General features: G+C 61.0%; 2 protein-coding genes across 2 annotated transcripts; one reads left to right on the top strand and one right to left on the bottom strand.

Moving 5' to 3' along the window:
- The first annotated feature begins 2,874 nt into the window (after positions 1-2,874).
- Positions 2,875-10,447, top strand: RNF126 (ring finger protein 126). The gene is made up of 9 exons (XM_032712081.1): positions 2,875-2,981; positions 5,596-5,654; positions 7,006-7,069; positions 7,554-7,795; positions 8,330-8,398; positions 8,482-8,551; positions 8,778-8,871; positions 9,303-9,418; positions 9,627-10,447. The coding sequence occupies exons 1-9, from the start codon at positions 2,907-2,909 to the stop codon at positions 9,777-9,779; spliced, it is 942 nt and encodes a 313-aa protein (XP_032567972.1). The 5' UTR covers positions 2,875-2,906; the 3' UTR covers positions 9,780-10,447.
- A 2,055-nt stretch (positions 10,448-12,502) lies between these two features.
- On the bottom strand, positions 12,503-16,412 carry FGF22 (fibroblast growth factor 22). Its single transcript, XM_032711652.1, has 3 exons — positions 16,181-16,412; positions 13,311-13,414; positions 12,503-13,055 (listed from the first exon to the last, which is right to left on the bottom strand). The coding sequence occupies exons 1-3, from the start codon at positions 16,410-16,412 to the stop codon at positions 12,861-12,863; spliced, it is 531 nt and encodes a 176-aa protein (XP_032567543.1). The 3' UTR covers positions 12,503-12,860.
- Between the last annotated feature and the right edge of the window lie 590 nt (positions 16,413-17,002).

Raw genomic sequence — 17,002 nt, 5'->3', positions numbered from 1 at the left:
GACCGTGAATTTCCCCTGAGCCCCCGTGCTCTGGCTGCTCCCAGGACAGGTGGGCCACCGGGATGGCACAGGGGGACCAGAGCAGGGCCGACAAGATGCCACCAGCCCTGCTGCTGGGGACATCCTGGATCCAGGGATCAGAGCCATGCAGGGCTGGGGGCCACCCGCTGCCTGTGCCCCTCAGCACTCACAGCCTGGCAGCAGTGAGGTTGGGGCTCGGCCTGTGCCGCTGCTCCTGGGTCACCAGGAGCTGCCGGATCGCTGCCAGGTGGGATCCAGACCCACAGCCTGGAGGTGTGAGGCTCCAGGAGACAAGGTGGAGGATGTAAATCTCACGATCTGTCTGAAGAAATTCAAAGGAGACCGATTCAAATCCACCGTGACACGACTGGCTCGGGGCGGGCAGACAATCCCTGCAGTGTCTGTGAGGAATCTCGCCACTTTCCTTTGAGTGGCCTCCAATTTATTAATTAAAATAGGCAATTATATATGATGTTGGGTGGAGGGGAGCAGGGAGACCAGCTGCACCAGTTATTCTCACTTGGCAGGAACCGTGCTGGAAGCTGCTCCTGCTCCAGGAGGTGCCTGTGCTTCCCAGGGCTCAAGGCAGAGCCTGGGACAAGGCTGTGCCCGGAGCTGCACCCCAAACACCCAACAGCCAGGCAGCACGGGGGCTTCAGCTCCAGCCACTGCTTTGTTTAGGAGCACGGGGTCCAGAGGTCAGGACAAATCCCTGGGACCCCCTGTCCGGGGTCCCAGACGGGCACTTGTCCCCTCCACTGACCAGTGCAGGTGGGATCGTGACTCCAAGCTGCCAGAGGAGCCTCCCACCCCGTCCTGTCCCCTCAGACAACGGGAGCCCTGGGATATTTTCCACTGCCCTCTCTCACCCAAGCAGGGCAGCCAGTTTGGGAGCGGGCTCTGTGTAAGGATGACTCGGTGCTAAGTGGGGAGGTGTCACCTCCTCGTCAGCTCTCTTGGGTGAGGGTGCAGTTTGCCTTTCTGCAGCACCGTGGGAAAATCCTTCCCTGGGTGACTCAAATTTACTCCTGACCAGGGGCGGCTCCCTCAGAGGAGGGGGACAGCTGAGCCCAGAACCCACGATCCTGGGGTGCCTGAGCGGTGACAGGGCTGCACCTGCCCAGGGACCCTCGTGCCCTCCGTGGGGGGGAACTGTGGCTGGGGACAAAGTCAGGGCCTCAACCCCCAGAAAGGGGAGTTCAGCACCAGTGATGAGGGATGGGCAGGGGGCTTTGCCTGTGCCCAGGGGCTGCAGGTCCTGGGCAGAGGCTGCGGTCCTGCCATGGAGCTTTCTCCCCACAGAAGCACATCCCGACAGCCGAGGGGCTCAGGGGGCTTTGGGGGCCCTTCCCACTGCTGTGTGCCAGAGGCACTGGGGCTGCAGCCGCTCCGCTGCCCTTATCTCCATGTGCATTCACATCCGTTGCCATTTGCATCCCAACGAGTGTTGCCACGTTCAGCTTCCACAGTTCCTGCGTCAGGGAATTCCAGAGGGACAAAGTCAGTGGAGTCAGATCCTTCCCTCCCAATCCCACAGGCACCCGGCACCCATTTGATCAAGTGGCAACTTGTCCTCCAACCTCGAGACAGGGCACAGAGAAACACTGGTAAGGAGCTTCCCTCGGGGCACGAAATGCCCCATCCGGGGCCGCGGGCTCGCGGAGGCTCCGGGCTCCGTCTGGCTCCACGTCTGGACCCACCTCCCAAATAAAAGGGTTACGGGAGCAGCCGTTTCCTCATCGGCTGTAAATAAATGCCAACGTGCCTTATCAGTGCCCGGGATCATCGATCAGCTGCTGAGCGCTGCCAATCTGTCCCACGGCTGCAATTCCCACACCATCACCGAGCCCTCCCAGTCGCTGACCGGTGACCCAGCCCTGTCCCAACCCTGTCCCACCAGCGCCCAGTTTACGGCGTCTCACCGTGTCCCCGTCCCCCTGCAGCAGAGGGAGCGGAGACTTGCCGAGCTTTCCACGGCTCCTGAGCTGCTCCACAAATCCCTCCCCGGCTCCATCACCCGATGGAGCAGCGAATCCTGGGCTGAAGATGCCACCTGCTGGGAGCGGGGCTGGTGCCGCGGGCTCGAACCCCAGGACCCACAGCCCCCCCATGCAGAACCCCTAAAACCCCACAGCTCTGCCACTCCCAACCCCCCTGCAGCCTCACCACCCCAAAAGCCCACAACCACGCTGTGTGGATACCCCAAACCTCCCCCAGCCACACCACCCCAAAACCCTGGGGTGCAGAGCCACAGCAGCAGCCCGTGGAGCTTGGGACCCCAGTGAGGGCCAGGCAGACCCTCTGCTCTCTCAAAAGCTGCAGCCTGGGGAACACCCTGGCCTTGAACTGAGCCCCAGGTGGGATTCCTAGCCCCTAAAATTAGAGATTCCACCTCTTGCCCCCTAAACCCCCCCCAGCATCTGCCAGCATCCAAGGGGTGAAGTCTGGGACAAATACACTACTTGAGAGGCTTCTGCCAAAATGGAATATCCCCGTTCCTTTGTGGCTACTGCAATCTTAAGCAAATCCTGGGATATTCATTGGGAATACCCGTTTTTCATCCTTTCGAGAGGAGGGGTCTCAACCTCTCCCCAGCTCTTTTTTTCTTCTCTTTAAAGAGAAAATAACTAACTAAATATGTCAGTCAGCTTATGAGCTTATGATATTTTGAAGCCCGAGGGTCCGGTGGGGCCACTGCCCCGGGGCTGAGAGAGGGACCGGGATCGAGGGGTCCCCGTTCCGCGGGCGGGGGGCGGAGCCACACCTCGAGCCCTCTCAGCCCCGCCCTCCGCTTCCGCGTTTGTGCCGCGCGCGGCCCCGTGTCCGTCGTCGGCCGCCGTCGGCGCCGCGGCGCGCGCAGGGGCGGGGCCGGGCGGGCAGGGAAGATGGCGGAGGCGTCGCCGCAGCCGGGCCGGTTCTTCTGCCACTGCTGCTCGGCCGAGATCGCCCCGCGCCTGCCCGTGAGCGCCGCGGCCGCCGGGGGAACCGGGAGGGGCGGTGGGCGCGGGCAGGGCCGGGCAGGAGCTCCGGCGGGGCGGGCACGTGGAGGCGAGGCCTCAGGGGCCCGGGGGGCCTGAGAGGCGGCGGGACCGGCGAGGGCGGGGGGGGGGCCTTGGGGGCTCCGCCCGTGGCACCGGGGCTCGGGGGCGTTGGGAGGGGCTGGGGCGGCCCGGAGCGAGGGAACGGGGCTGCGGGGGGTAGCGGGCCGCCCCTGCCGAGGGGCAGCAGCCGGGCGGGGGCGGCGCGGCGGGAGGGGCCCTCGGCCCGGGCGGGGGGGCCTGGGCGGGGCGGCCCCGCGGCGGTTCGAGCGCTCCGGCCGCCCCACGGGAACCGCCGGGCCCCGCCGCCGAGCGAGTCTGGGGTGGGGGTCCGTCCGGGGGTGACACCCCCGGCCCGGGCAGCCTTACCCTATCTGGAGCTGAGGGAAGCGCCGCGGGGTTTCTTCTCTGTCTCTCAGCAGCGTTTAATGAGCGCGAGAAAAGCCCCGCGGTGGTGTGGCTGGGACACAGGGAGGTGCGCGGGTGATACGTGGACAGAAGTGCTGTGTAGGCACCTGGGCAGGTGCTTTAATCACCCAGCAAAACCCCGCGTATGCGGAGCCTGTCCCGGGGTGGGTGGCCTGGAGCGTGGGCTGTTGGGGAGGAGCTGGTGGGTCACCTGCTCCCCACCCGGTGTCCTGAGATGTTCAGTGCTGTTCCGAGGGTCCTGCCGGTCTCTTTGTCCTGACACTTTTCACAGCGTCTTGCCTGAACAAGCCTTTGCTGGCTGCTGACACTGAGCTTGAAAAGCCCCCGAGGGCGAGCAGAGCTGTCCTTGTGGGGGGGGCAGTTGGTCTGTGACATGCAGTTTGTCCTTTTGCCAGGGTGGGCCGTGTTGGAGCCTTCCAGCTCGTGTGTAAGTGTGAGAACAAACGCCTGACTGTGCTCGTGCTGAGAACAGACAGGCTGGGGGTGGGAGCCAGGGGATAACCTGCAATATCCGTCGTTTATTTCTGCTCAAACACCCCATCCTGAGCTGGACACACCTGGCTGTGTGTGCTGGGCTGGGCAGGGAGCAGGTGGCTGTGTTTGGGGCTTCAGCTGTGAGTTCATGAACTTGTTTTGGGGGTCCAAGTTCACTCGGTTTCACTCACTGACAGGAGCTGCCAAAGGAGGGACTCAAACAGCCCAAGAAACAACTGTGACATTTGTGCTGTTCGAGCTGCAGAGGAATGTGCTGATCCCTGTGCTCAGAGCTGGTTGTGAGCACACACACCCCCCCAGCCCCCTGGAGCGGGGAGCTGAGAGGAGCAGGGTGCTCAGGCCATGGTCATTCCCCCTGTGCCAGCGTGTCCCCACCAGTCTGTGGTGGTGGGAAGCAAAGGGGTTTTCCCAGGCAGAGGCAACTGCTGCAGCTCCCTGTGCTGGGCACCGAAGGGTACAGAGGTTCTCGAGCTCACACCTCATGTGAGTGGTGCAGAACCAGTTGTTTCACAGCAGCAGACAGGGAGTCCTGTGTGGGAGAGGGAGCAGGGACCTGTCCCAGTCTGTTCTGGGCCTCGGAGCTCCTGTACCTCCCTGGGTGGGCAGGGCACATGTGGTGGCTCTGGACCGTGCTCCACAGGGACCTTATCGGGGTCAGATGCGGGGACTGGGGGAGCGACCCCAGGGGCCTTATTGGGACAGTCCCCAGGGCTGGTGGCCTTGACTCCTTGGGGGAATCCCTTGGCCTGGCGAAGGGCTGTGCCAATTCCAGTGCAGCAGCAGCAGCAAAGGGAAGTGATATTATTTTTAGAAGCTCTTAAATGCCTGCTGAGCTGAGCCCTGCTCTGCCAGCGCGGGGATTTGGGGTGGTGTGTGCCCGCTGGGCACACGGGCGGCTCTGTGGTGCTGCTGCTCCTCAAGCACTGGAAAACGAAGCAATTCCCTTTGAGGATCTCCAATGTTCTGGGCTGCTCTGCCCAGGACAGTGTGGTTGTGGAGGATAAATTCCTCACTAACCCCGGGGATTGTGGGGCAGTAAGTGTCACAGGCTCTGCACACACAGCCTGTCTTTCCCCACATGCTCCATTGTCAGTGCCCAGGGCATTGGGGCGGCAGCAGGTCTGTGGCAAGTACTGGTCATGGGCATGTGAGGTCCTGGCTGCAGAAGGACCTGGTGTGTCCCCGTGCCCCTCGTGCTGCGAACCCCAGCTTGTGTTAGTGGCAGGGATCAGCCTCCCTGAGCACCACGACACTGCCAAGCCCCTGCTGCCGTTCCCACCTCGTTTCCCGGTCCCCAGAGCTGGTGTTTGAGAGCTGCTGTGCGGGGAGTGATGGGGGTTTTGCTTTCACCTCACCAGAACTGCATCAGTTGTGTCTAATGCTGTGTCTGTACTGGGGATTAGCAGCGTCACCCTGATGTTCTCAAGCTGAGCTCCTGCAGACTCAGGCCAAGCTCTGGCCTCGCTGGCCTGGGGAAAGCCAATGTTGGGGTTTGGGGTCTCTCTGGCTCTGGAACTGTGGCGTGTGCTGGGGGTGACCAGACCCCTCCTGTCACACCCTGCAGCTCTGAGGTACCACTTCCTTCTCTTATCCAGTGTCTCTTCTCCCACAGGACTACATTTGCCCACGGTGTGAGTCTGGTTTTATTGAAGAACTTCCCGAGGAGCCGAGGTAATGTCCTGCCCCACGGACTGGTGCTTGAGTGAGCCAGGGCTGCCTTGCTCTCTTACTAGTTCAAAGGCAAAGTTGGACATTAAATGCACCGTCTCTATTGCTTCTGTGCCCAAGCTTTGGCTCATCTTTCCTCACTGTGGAGTTATAGTGCTTCATTGGCAGGTTTGCACCCACAGGTCAGTCTGCCATGGGAATACTGAGTGTCCTCCCGAGCATCCAGTGTCACTGGTGAAGGGCAGTGCAGGAACAGGTTGATGTAAAACAAACATAAAGAAGTGATAGGGAGGCTTTCCCTATGGTGTGTGTAGCTCTGACCTGGTCTGAGTCATCAGGGCAGAGATAACCCTGGAGAGACAAATCTGGGAATGGAGAGTGCACGGACACCTCAGTGTGCGAGTAGTGAACGTGCTGGGGACAAACAGTGAAATGTTGTGGCTGAGACTTTGGACTCTGCCCTGGAGCAACGAGATCCATGTTCCTCTACTGCCCTGCTGCCACTTTTGGGACAGCTCTCTGGTGGGCAGGAGCACCAGGAATGTCTTTAAATGTTTCAGTCACATTTGTTGGCTGTGACTGGCTCTGGGATGGGCCATGGGCAGCGCAGGGACACAGCTGGGCCGGGGGCAGTGGGTGTTGCTGCCTGCTGAGCGTGGTGGTCTGCATGACCTGGCGTTTCTGCACAGACCAAGAGATATTTGGTCTGACCACACCAACCCTGGAGCCTAAAAATCCATCCTGGCAGATCCTGACTGTTTTGGTGATTTCCTGTGACCTTGGGAGAGCAGCGTAGTCGCTGAATCTCAGTGGTTTCGGTACTTTGAATGCAGACACGTAGAGCTGGACACTGAGCAGGGAATGTTCCTGCAGCTCTGAAAGCAGAAGCCTGACAGCATTAGGAATCTTCCCAGTATCCTGAGCCGTTGGGTCATGTGCCTCTGCAATAGAGAGATTTCTTTGATTCAAGATTAGACTTACATGTGTTGGGGTCACAGCGATCACAACTCTTCCTGATGCTCTGGAGGCTTAGCTAATGTGTTTGAGGTGGATTGTGCAGGGAATCCTTACTTGACATTGTGGTTCAGGCACTTCTCCGCAGCTCTGTGAAATCACAGCCTAACAGGGTAGGGAGGGTTGGGTGAGGATGTGGGAAAATGAAGGGTTCAGGGAGGGAGGAATGAAAATTGATGTGAGCAACCAGAAAATCGGCAGCTGAAAGAGGACCAGGTTCTGTCTGGAGCTGCCCCTGCCCTGGGGTGGATGGGAGCGGGGCAGACCTTAAAGGGAAGGGAGACAGTAAATCTTCCTGTAGAAGCTTTTGAGTCTTACCAGCATTCTTCATTCCCCATAGGAACGCTGACAATGAGACCAGCTCCTCTACGTCAGCCGCTGATCAGAGCAGGCATCCTTTTGAGGTGACTAAGTCCTTTCTCCCTTTCAACACCTTCTGCTTTGCCATTGGATTGAGTATTTTTCCAATAGTACATCGTTTAAATGTTCCCCAGATCATGACAGAATCTGGAAAGGAGGAATTAATATCCTCCACATGGTGCTCCTGAAATCTCTGCATGCCGTATTTTTGCTGTGTGTGTTACGTAGGACCATCACTTGTAGCTGATTCCCGTCGTGAGGGGGCTCAGCAGGATTTGGAGAGCAGGATTTGAGTGTGTTGCTATGCAGTAGCCTCAGCTTGGAAGCAGCAGTGACACAACAAAGGGAAACCAGGGAACTGTGATTTGGGTTTTTCCTGCCTTTGTGTGCAGTTCCCATGTCCGTTCCTCTCTGAGCTGCTGCCAAGGGCACACCGGTCCCAGTGTCACCGCAGGCCTGGGGGTCGCTGTGGGAGCCGAGGGCCGCTTCTCTCGTCACAATCTGTTCTCTGCATTCCCTCCCTCTCAGAACGTGGATCAGCACTTGTTCACCTTGCCCCAGGGCTATGGCCAGTTCGCTTTCGGGTTCTTTGATGACAGCTTTGAGTTTCCGTTTGGGTCCAACGTGCAGCCGGAAGACAACCGGGACTCGGAGAACCGGCGGGAGCGCGAGCACCAGTCCCGGCACCGCTACGGCGCGAGGCAGCCCCGCGCCCGCCTGGCCACGCGCCGCGCCTCGGGCAGGCACGAGGGCGTCCCCACGCTGGAAGGGTGAGAACCGTGTTCCTCACTGATGAGACTGAGCTCAGCATCAGCCTGTGCCTTTTCCCCCGGCTTGGGGAGCAGCGTCCCAAAGCTCTCCAGCACTGCCTTGGGTGCCAGCTGTGCCCCAGCTGGGCCTGATGCTGTTGGCAGCTCCTGCCTGGGGTCTGTCAGGGCTATTTCACATGAGCAGTGGCATGGCCTGTGGCTGGGACTTTGTCCTGCAGTGGGAAAATATTCCCTGGTCGTTGCCAAAGTGTTGTACTCCCTATGAGGGGAAACAGCAGAAAGCACCAGATGCTGTTTGTGTAACTGCGTCCTGGGAGCCACTCACTGTCGTGTCAGGAATTGTCCCCTTACAAATCAAATACTGAAACCTTATCCATGGCCTATCACTCTATAAGCTGCAATTGCAATTGCTACAGGGAATCTTTTCTTTCCCCTGACAATGTGACAGTATTCAGCCTCTCCCTCCACGTCCGGGTGCTGGGCTGGGAGCCAGCAGACTAATTCTTACACAATCCCGGTTTTCTTGTCTTTCAGAATTATCCAGCAGCTGGTCAATGGAATTATTGCACCAACCACAATTCCAAACCTAGGCCTGGGCCCTTGGTGAGTTGGAGGATGTGCTGCTCTCTCTGGCAGTGTCTCGGTGGTGCTCCCGGATGAACTCACTTGCTGTCCTTGCTCTTCAGGGGAGTCCTGCACTCAAATCCGATGGACTACGCCTGGGGTGCCAACGGCCTGGATGCGATTATCACACAGGTAAAACTGGGACTTACCAGAGTCTCCATCCTCCTGTGCAGTGCTGCAGAAGGGGCAGCACCTGTGGTGGTGCAGGGGGTGAGGGACTGCGGGGGCAGGAATGGGAACCGGGGTCTGCAGTGTGGGCGATGCGGGGCCCAAGCGCACTGGCTCAGGAAACAAGTGGATTCTCTGTACTGCTGAGCTCACCTCTCCCTTCTGCCTGCCTGGCCGGTTGTTTTTCCAGTTACTGAATCAGTTTGAAAACACTGGACCACCGCCAGCGGACAAAGAGAAGATCCAGGCCCTCCCCACCATACAGATCACACAGGAGCACGTAGGTATGTGTCTGCTCCGGGCAGTCATGCAGAGAGAGCTCCCTGGAAGCTCTGTGTAATGTTTTCTTGGGACTTGAATTTTGTCTGCTTGTACCTTCAAGGCCTAAAACATTTCAAAGACGGGAGAGAGCTGAAGTGGCTCTGTTACACTCACAAAAAAAAAGAGCAGTGCAGGCTGGATGGATTTGCACTGTGGAGGCAAACTTGTGAGAAGTTCAGATGGAAAAGCAGAAGGGAGGGGAAGGATGAGGCAGACCCGGGGCAGGGGGAGGTGGCGGGATGGGGGAGTGACTGCAGAGCACCAGGCTTTCCTCTCGGCAGGGTTGGAACAGTGCTGGGGAAGGAGAGGGAGTGATGGGTCCTGAGTTGGGGCCTTTGTCTGTCATTCTCTCCTCCATTGCTCAGCTGTGCTTGGCTTTCCCTGTGCGATGCAGATTCCGGGTTGGAGTGCCCTGTGTGTAAGGAAGACTACACAGTCGGGGAAAACGTGCGGCAGTTACCGTGCAATCACCTGTTCCACGACGGCTGCATTGTCCCATGGCTGGAGCAGGTGAGTGTGGGGGCAGTGCCCAGGGCGTGCAGCACCTCTGCTCCCCTCTGTAAATATTTTCCTACCTCTGTTGTGAGGCTTGAGCCATGAACAGCCTTCGATCAGAGGATGGAGTGTCATCCCAGCCTGTTCCTCAAGTGCTGCTCCCATATCGTGTTTCTAATCAGTTTTCCATATTTCTCGTTTTGTTTCTGTCTGCTCCTCAAAGCATGACACGTGTCCCGTCTGCCGGAAAAGTTTAAGTGGACAAAACACTGCCACAAACCCCCCAGGACTCACAGGGATGAACTTCTCGTCATCCTCCTCCTCCTCCTCTTCCTCCAGCTCACCAAGTAATGAAAACTCATCGAACAACTCATGAATCTTAACACACCCTCTGTCCCTGGGGCCCCCTCCACTGTCCCCCCTCCCTCCCTGGCCACCACAAGCAGCCAAAGGGGCTTCCAGAGCAGAGCGAGGGGAGGGGACAAGGGGGGAGCAGTGCCCCCAGAATTCCCTTTTGATTTCTGAAGACACGGAGACTCTGGGTCCTTCAGAGATGAGAAGCCTCAAGTTCTGTGATGAAAAAGGGGGGAAAGAGCTCTGTCTGTCAATAAAAACATCCTCTGTGCGTGGACTTTACCCGTTGCAGTGCGAGGCTGCCGCGCTCCCAGCTGGGAACCCCGAGGTGCTGAGCGAGTGGTTGAATCCCAAAAGGAAAGGTTGTTTGTATGGGTTTGAATTTGAGATCCCTTTCTTTTATTTCTTTTGCTCCTCCTCCCCTTGGATACTATCTTTTCTGCTTTGGAGATTGAAGTCTAAAATGGAAGCGTAAGGATGCTGCCTCCCCTCCAGGATCTTCAGCTGGGGAGGACCAGTAGCTCTCACTGAAACAGGAACTCTCAAATAGACCCCGGGATCCTTCCCTGTCCCATCTCGAGTCCCATTTATTTTTCTTTATAACCTCGCCCGCTGATACTCAACACTGAAAGGGTTTTTATAATCTTAAATTATTACTACTGTCAATAAATGGACATTTCAGCTCTGCGAGCCGTTATGCATGATTTGAGGAGAGCTACAGGGTGAGCTCCGAGGCCGCCGAGCCATCCCACCTCCCCCGGGCAGGCTGGGCCTCTCTGAGCCCTCCCACGCGCTGGGAGCTCTGGGCTCTGGTGGGAGCCACTGCCAGCCTGCAGGGCACTGCACAGTGACCAAGGATCGCATCTGGAAGCATCCTCGCCTGGTCTTTTCTATTTTTTACATCTCTGTGCTGCAGTCCTGCCCCCTCGCAGCTGGGGCGGGCTGTTCCGCTGGGCCCACACAGGACTGGGTGTGCAGCAGAGCGAGGACCAGCAAATCTCATTGTGACTGAGTAATTACCAGGAAAACAACATTTTTTGAGAAAAATGTATTGCAAAACTACTTAAAATAGAGCTGATTAAAAAAAGGAGAGAGAGAAAAATACCCAGGTATGTTTGTGACTCAGTTTCTGTGACAGAGCTGGAGCTTGGAGAATGACAAGAATGCGACCGGTGCGGGCAGTCGCTCCCTGCCATGTCCCTGCTCCCCAGGCCTGGAGGCACGAGAGGACCAGAGCCCTGGTGCTCTCGCCCTCTGTCACCAGGAGCCCTTTCCCCTCGCAGGGACTTGGGGCAGGCAGCGGATCTCCTGCCGGGCCAGGGTCCACGATGGAGCCGCGCATTGGGATCGTGCTGTGGCGGAGGCCAGAGCAGGCGAGAGGGACTGTGCCCCTGTGGGGGTGGGCAGAGGGTTTGGCAGTTTGGGGGGCTCCCTGCCTCTTCCCCTGGCTCTTGGGGCCTTGGGAGTGGGCTGGGACAGCTGGGGAAGGTGCTGGTGCCAGCAGAGCCTGGGTGTCTCTTCCAAAGCAGATTCACCCCAGACCTGACCCTTCCTCCCAAGAGCTTCCTGGGAAGGGACAAGATCCTATAGGAGGGGGGAGGCCAGTGGCTGATTTGGCCATTTTTGAGCCATTTCAGAACACAAGAAGTTGATTTGTTGGGGAAAGTGTCCCCGGGGCAGGTGGCAGCAGCTCTGCCGGGGCCAGGAGCTGACACAGAGCGACTCGCCCGGACTGTTTTTCCTCCTTGGCTTGGCAGGGCAGCACAGCGGCGCCTTTCATCTCACAGGACCAGGGTTTATCTCAGGACTGGTGTGTCGTGGTTAATGGCTCATCCTCTGCCAAGGGTTGATCCAGAAGCCTGGTCTGGGGAAGTGGGTGGCAGCAAGAAGGTCCTGGCTGAACCTGCGTGAGTCCATCGGCTGGCCCAGCACCAAGGGAAGGCTTTGCTCTTTAGTCACCTAACCTGGAAAAACCTTCCCTCTCCCACCATGTTTCTGCTACAGCAGGGGTTGCTGGCTCCCCTGGTGCTCAGAGTGATCTCTCACTTGTCAGCAATGCTTGGGTGGGTTTTGAGTGGGCAAAGCAAAGCCCCAGGCGGGTGTGTGGCAGTTGCCACCTGCCTGGCAGGGGCTTGGGGCCAGTGCCACAGTCACCACACAGTTAACACGGTGGTGTTCCCTTTCAGAGTCGTTTAGAGCTGGTTGGGTCGGAAATGGAACAAGTTTGGTGGTTTTTGCTGGGGCCATTGCTCTGTGTGACGTGACGGTGACCGGGCTGCTGGGCCTGACCACGGCGGGTGCGAGGGTGGCACAGGGATCAGGGATGTGCCCTGGCCGGGAGGCCAAGGTGTGGGTGCTATTCCTGGCCGTGCTCCCCTCCAGGCGAGGGGCTGGTCCTTGTCACTGTCCACTGTCCCAGCTCCATATTTGCTGGGAATGATGGTGTGAAGCTGGGCTGCAAGACTGGCACGGGCTGCAGCCGGGGACAGCCCTGAGGCTGTGTCTGCCTGAGGATCCAGGCTGGCTCCTGGTTCTGCTCCTCCTGCTCCCTCCTTTGTGCTGCTGAACCGTCATTGCTGTTTTCCTGCAGGTTCTCAATGGAGAACTCGATGTGGCAGGGGACCAGCCACGCTCCCCGCTGGTGGCAGCAGGGATGACACTGGGGGCTGGAGCCACGACCTCAGGGAAGCCAATCCCTCCCATCCCAAGCCAAGTCCACCATCAAAGCTCCAAGACCCGCTCATGTTCCATACCATGAACACAGCTTTAATTGCCATGGGTGCTCGGACACAGACAACCAGCTGGTACATCCCAGCCCTGCAGAGATACCATTAGCAGACCCCAGGCCCTGCTCCAGGCACGCCCTTGGCCCTGGCATGCAGTGGCCACACTCCCCAGCTGTGCCACGCCAGCTCTGCCCCAGCGGGATGGCGGGACAGCCCCAGCCCTGCAAAGCCAAGTCTGGAGCATCTGCCTTCTGCATCCATCCTCCACCGTGCATTAAAAATAAAGCAATAAATAGCAAAAAATAGATATGTACATAAATAAAAGAATCCTTTCTTGTTTTTTTTCCTACAGGACTGTCCGGAGCTGCTCGTGGCGCTCAGTCAACAAGCATGGGGAGGAAGTGTGTGGAGAGGTGCTGCCGGCGTGTCTTGCCCCCTCGCTGTGGCCTGCCCTTGCTGTTGAGGGAGAGGAACATGGGGCGGCCGCAGTGCCGCCAGCGCAGCGACGCGTAGGTGTTGTAGCCGTTCTCCTCGATGCGCTCTGTGAACTTGCAGTTGGGGCTGAACTCCTTCTGGCAGGAGAGGGAAGGGGGTGAAGGGTGGCTGTGCTCAGCTGGGGTCCCTCGGACCCCAGGTGGGGCCAGGCAGGACCCTGTGTCACCAGGGGTCAGAGGGCTCGGTCCCTGCTGGGGAGCATGTCAGGGCATGGAAAACCAGAACCCTGCTCCTGGGCACCGGTCCCAGCAGGTCTGGGACCCCCTGTTGCAACTCTGTCCTGCACCTCTGACCCCATTGCAGTCCCTCCCAGGAGGCAGCGTCTGACCTACCGACCCGTAGAGCCTCCCCCGCTTGTTCATGGCCAGGTAGAAGCCGGTGTGCACCGCCCGGATGGCCACGACGCCGACACGCACCGACCGGATCTCGACGATGCCTGTGGGACAGGGAAGCCCAGCATGAGCCAGGGATCCTGGGTCTGTGGCCACAGTGTCCCCCCAGAGGGATGGGGTTGCTGATCTTTGCCCACAGCAGGAGCAGCCAGAGGGACAGTGGGAACAAGAGCTGCAGCACAAGCTGGGAGTGGGAGGGGGAATTTCTGATCCAGAGAGGGTTTGATCTTTACTCCTCTCTTCCCCAGGGTGCAGCCGCTTCCCAGGAGCTGGGCTGTATGGGAGCAATGCCAAGCACAACCTCCACTTGCCCAGCGCCGACCTCGCGTGTGTCCTCCTCTCGCTGGCAGCTCTGCAAACGCATCCGTCCCCAATGGGCCTGTAGTGCCTCGGGGACACGACCTCCCGCCGCAGCACCTGGCCCTGACACATGCAGGGCATCGAGGCTGGCACGGCCCTTGGAGGGGCAAAGTGTGCGCGGGGGTGGCACACACAGGGCGCACCCTGTGTTATGGTGGATGGAGGCACGCGGGCGGAGGCGTGAGGGGGCAGGAATGGGGCCGGAACGGTGCTGCCCGAGGATGCTGGTGCTGACTGCCCGGCTGGCACAAGCGAGCATACACAGCTCTGTGCCCAGTACTGTGGGCTGGCAGATGCAGCAGTGCTGCAGGACATGGGGATGAGCCCAGGAGGTGTCTGCAGCCGGGCTGTGAAGCCACGGCTGGGCTGGCGTGTGTGTGCCCGACCGCCGAGCTCCAGCACGGCCGCTAATGGGAAAGGCATGTGGTCAGACCAGAGGCTCTGGCATGGGAAACACCCAGAGCATCATCAGGGCTTTGGATTCCTGCACTGCCCCACGCCAGCCAGCCCGGAGTGCTGCTGCCTGCCCTGCTGCCTGCCCTGCTGCCCGCCAGGCACACGGCACAGTGGAAAGGGGAGAAGGAATCTCCAGGGGGAGCAATGCGGGCAGGGCAGGGGGCAGGGCAGGAGCCACAGCAGGATCTGCCCATGGGCACCACTGCAGGGGCTGTCCTGGCTGGACAGGGAGGGAGGACACGCAGAGGCTCTGGTTGGTGGCAGCACACACAGTGGGGGGGGCTGCAGCCCCTGGGCAGGGGCTTTCACCAGGCACCAATCCCCCGGCATTGCCAGCATCTGCAGGGCCTGGCCCAGTGAAGCCACTGATGAGCAGCAGCGGAGGAGAAGAGCCGTGAATCTGTCCTGCTGGATCACAGTCTGGAGCTGATGCTATTTATAAGAAAGGACTTGTGCTTTTCTAAAAATAACCCCCCGCTGCTGTCCCCGGCGCCCTGGCCGGCTCTGCCGTGCTTTGCTTGCAGGTGCTTGGCCAGCGCCTGCCCAGAGACAGCTCCCAGTGCCCCCAGTCTCACACTCTCAGCCCCCAGAGGGGTCCCGAGCAGGCTGGGGTAGAAGCAGGGCTTGAGATGGGGGAGTCCCTGGGAGATCCCCTGCCAGCCTGCAGCTGCCAGTGGGGCTGGTCCAGCAGCTTCTGCGAGGGCTGTGGAGGGGAGCCCAGCCCAGGCACACTCAGATAAGCAGAGTGAGCCCCGTGCAACAGCCCAGGGCTGCTCTGCCTGCCAGGCCCCATGGCCGCCCAGCCGAGGGAACGTGTTGGGGTGCTTTGTCTTGGCAACGTGCCTGGTTGGGACTCCCAACAGCCTCTGACACCACAGGAGGGTTCCCTGGGCTGGGCTGGGCTGAGCTGGGCTCCCTCATCCTGTGCTGGCCAGGAGAGAGGGCTGCCCCTGCCAGACCAGGACATGGGCTGGGGGTACTGCATCCCTCCTGCCCCAAGCCCCAACAGCCTGCCAGGGCACCCCAGGGATGTTCAGACATCCCCCTTTCCCAAGGCCCCTCCCATCCAGCCACTGTTCTGCCAACCCAGTGCCCTTTCCCTGTCACAGGGGCTGACTCTCCCCATCCTGATGTGCTGAAACCTGGATCCTTGCAGCCCTGACTCTTGCTGAAGTACATACAGTGGGTGGCAAGTCCTTGGGGACTCTGGGAACTCTGCCCCTCTGCCCATCTGGATGTCCCCGTGCCAAGCCCCAAACCACTCCACAGGCAGAGGCTGTGGAGTGGTCCCATCCAACAGGGCTGCTCCACTCTCCTACACCTGAGGGATGCTCCGTTCTGGGACCAGCATCACCGCGAAGCTTCCTATGTCCCTCCTCCTCAGCCTTTATCCTCCTCAGTGTGTTTGCGGGGATAGATCAGATCCCCTCAGTCCATGCGGAAGGCAGGGCAGGTGGATGCCCTCATGCCTGTGCTGGCAGGACGAGGTGGGACAAGGGACCAACACCCCTCCCCCGGTCACCCCAGCAATGCCGGGTCCCCAGACAGTGCCCGCCGGCGCCCGCGCCCCTCTCACGGCTCCCACAGCGCAGCGGCGGCCGAGCCTCGGGAAGGAGCTCCCGGGGCGAGGGCAGCAGGAGCAGGTTGTACTCGAGGAGTGACGTGTCCCGCCCGGCGGGCACGGAGGGGACAGCGGGGACGGAAGGGACAGCGGGGACGGAGGGGACAGTAGCTCCCGCCGCTCCCGCGCCCCCAGAGGAGGAGGCGCTTTGGCTGAGGTTCCCCCAGCGGGAGGAGCTGCGGGCGATCTCCGGGCCGGGCACGGAGGGTCCCACCGCCGTCCCGAGGCATCCCCGTCCAGCCTCCGCCCCGGCAGCGCCCGTCTCTGCCGCAGCCCCGGCACCCGGCGGGATCGGGCTCTCGCCGCCGTGGGCGAGGGGCAGCCGCGGGGGGCGGCCCCGGCCCCGGCTCTCCCCGGCCCCGGCCACACTCACTGCCCGGCCGCTCCCTCCAGCGCGTCCCCTCCACGCCGCCGCCGCTGTCGATGCGCAGGAAGAAGCGGGTGGCGGAGAAGAGTCGCCGCCAGCGCACGTCGCCCTCCAGGTGCCCGTAGCTGCGAGGGGGTCGCCGGCCGGTCCCGGTGGTACTGCCCGGCCCCGGTCCCGCCAGCACAGCGAGAGCCCCGGCGAGACAGGCGGCGATGGCAGCGGGGCCCCCGCGCCTCATGGCGGCGGGCGGCGGGCGAGCGGCGGGCGACAGGCGACGGGCCATCGCCGCGGCCGCGACCGGCGACCGGCCCCGACGGCGCGGGCGGCCAGGGAGGGGCGGCCCGAGAGGGGCGGTGGCCAAGGGGCGAGGCGGGGCCGGGGGCGGGGCCTCCCATTCATAAATCCGCGCCCCGACGGCAGCCCCGGGTTATCGGCCGCGGTCACTCGGCTGCCCCGGGGCGCCCGGTTGGGGACCGCACGCTCCAGTATCCACCGATGGTGGCGACGGGTGGGCAGGAAACGGGTGCCCTGCGGAAAGTGTCGGGGGAGAGATGTGGCCCCGGACCCGGGGGCGGAGGTGTATGCCTGCGGTCCCGACCGAAGAGCGCCGAGCTCGGGCCATGAGGGGCGCGGGGCTCCACCGCCCCCCCGTGCTCCACCGCCCCGCCGGGCTCCGCCGTTTCCCGGCTTCCCCGCCCCCGCGCTCTGCTGCCGTGTCCCGGGCTTCACCGCCCCCGCAGGCTTTGGCGTGTCCCGGTGCCGCCGCCTCTCTGGGTCCCGCCGTGTCCCGTGTCCCGGTCCCGGTCCCGCCGTGTCCCGGTCCCGCCG

The sequence above is a fragment of the Chiroxiphia lanceolata genome, chromosome 27, assembly GCF_009829145.1.
Source record: "Chiroxiphia lanceolata isolate bChiLan1 chromosome 27, bChiLan1.pri, whole genome shotgun sequence".
Taxonomy (NCBI): Eukaryota; Metazoa; Chordata; class Aves; order Passeriformes; family Pipridae; genus Chiroxiphia; species Chiroxiphia lanceolata.
The sequence above is the reverse complement of the archived record's forward strand: the minus strand, read 5'-3'. Positions and strand labels throughout refer to the sequence as shown.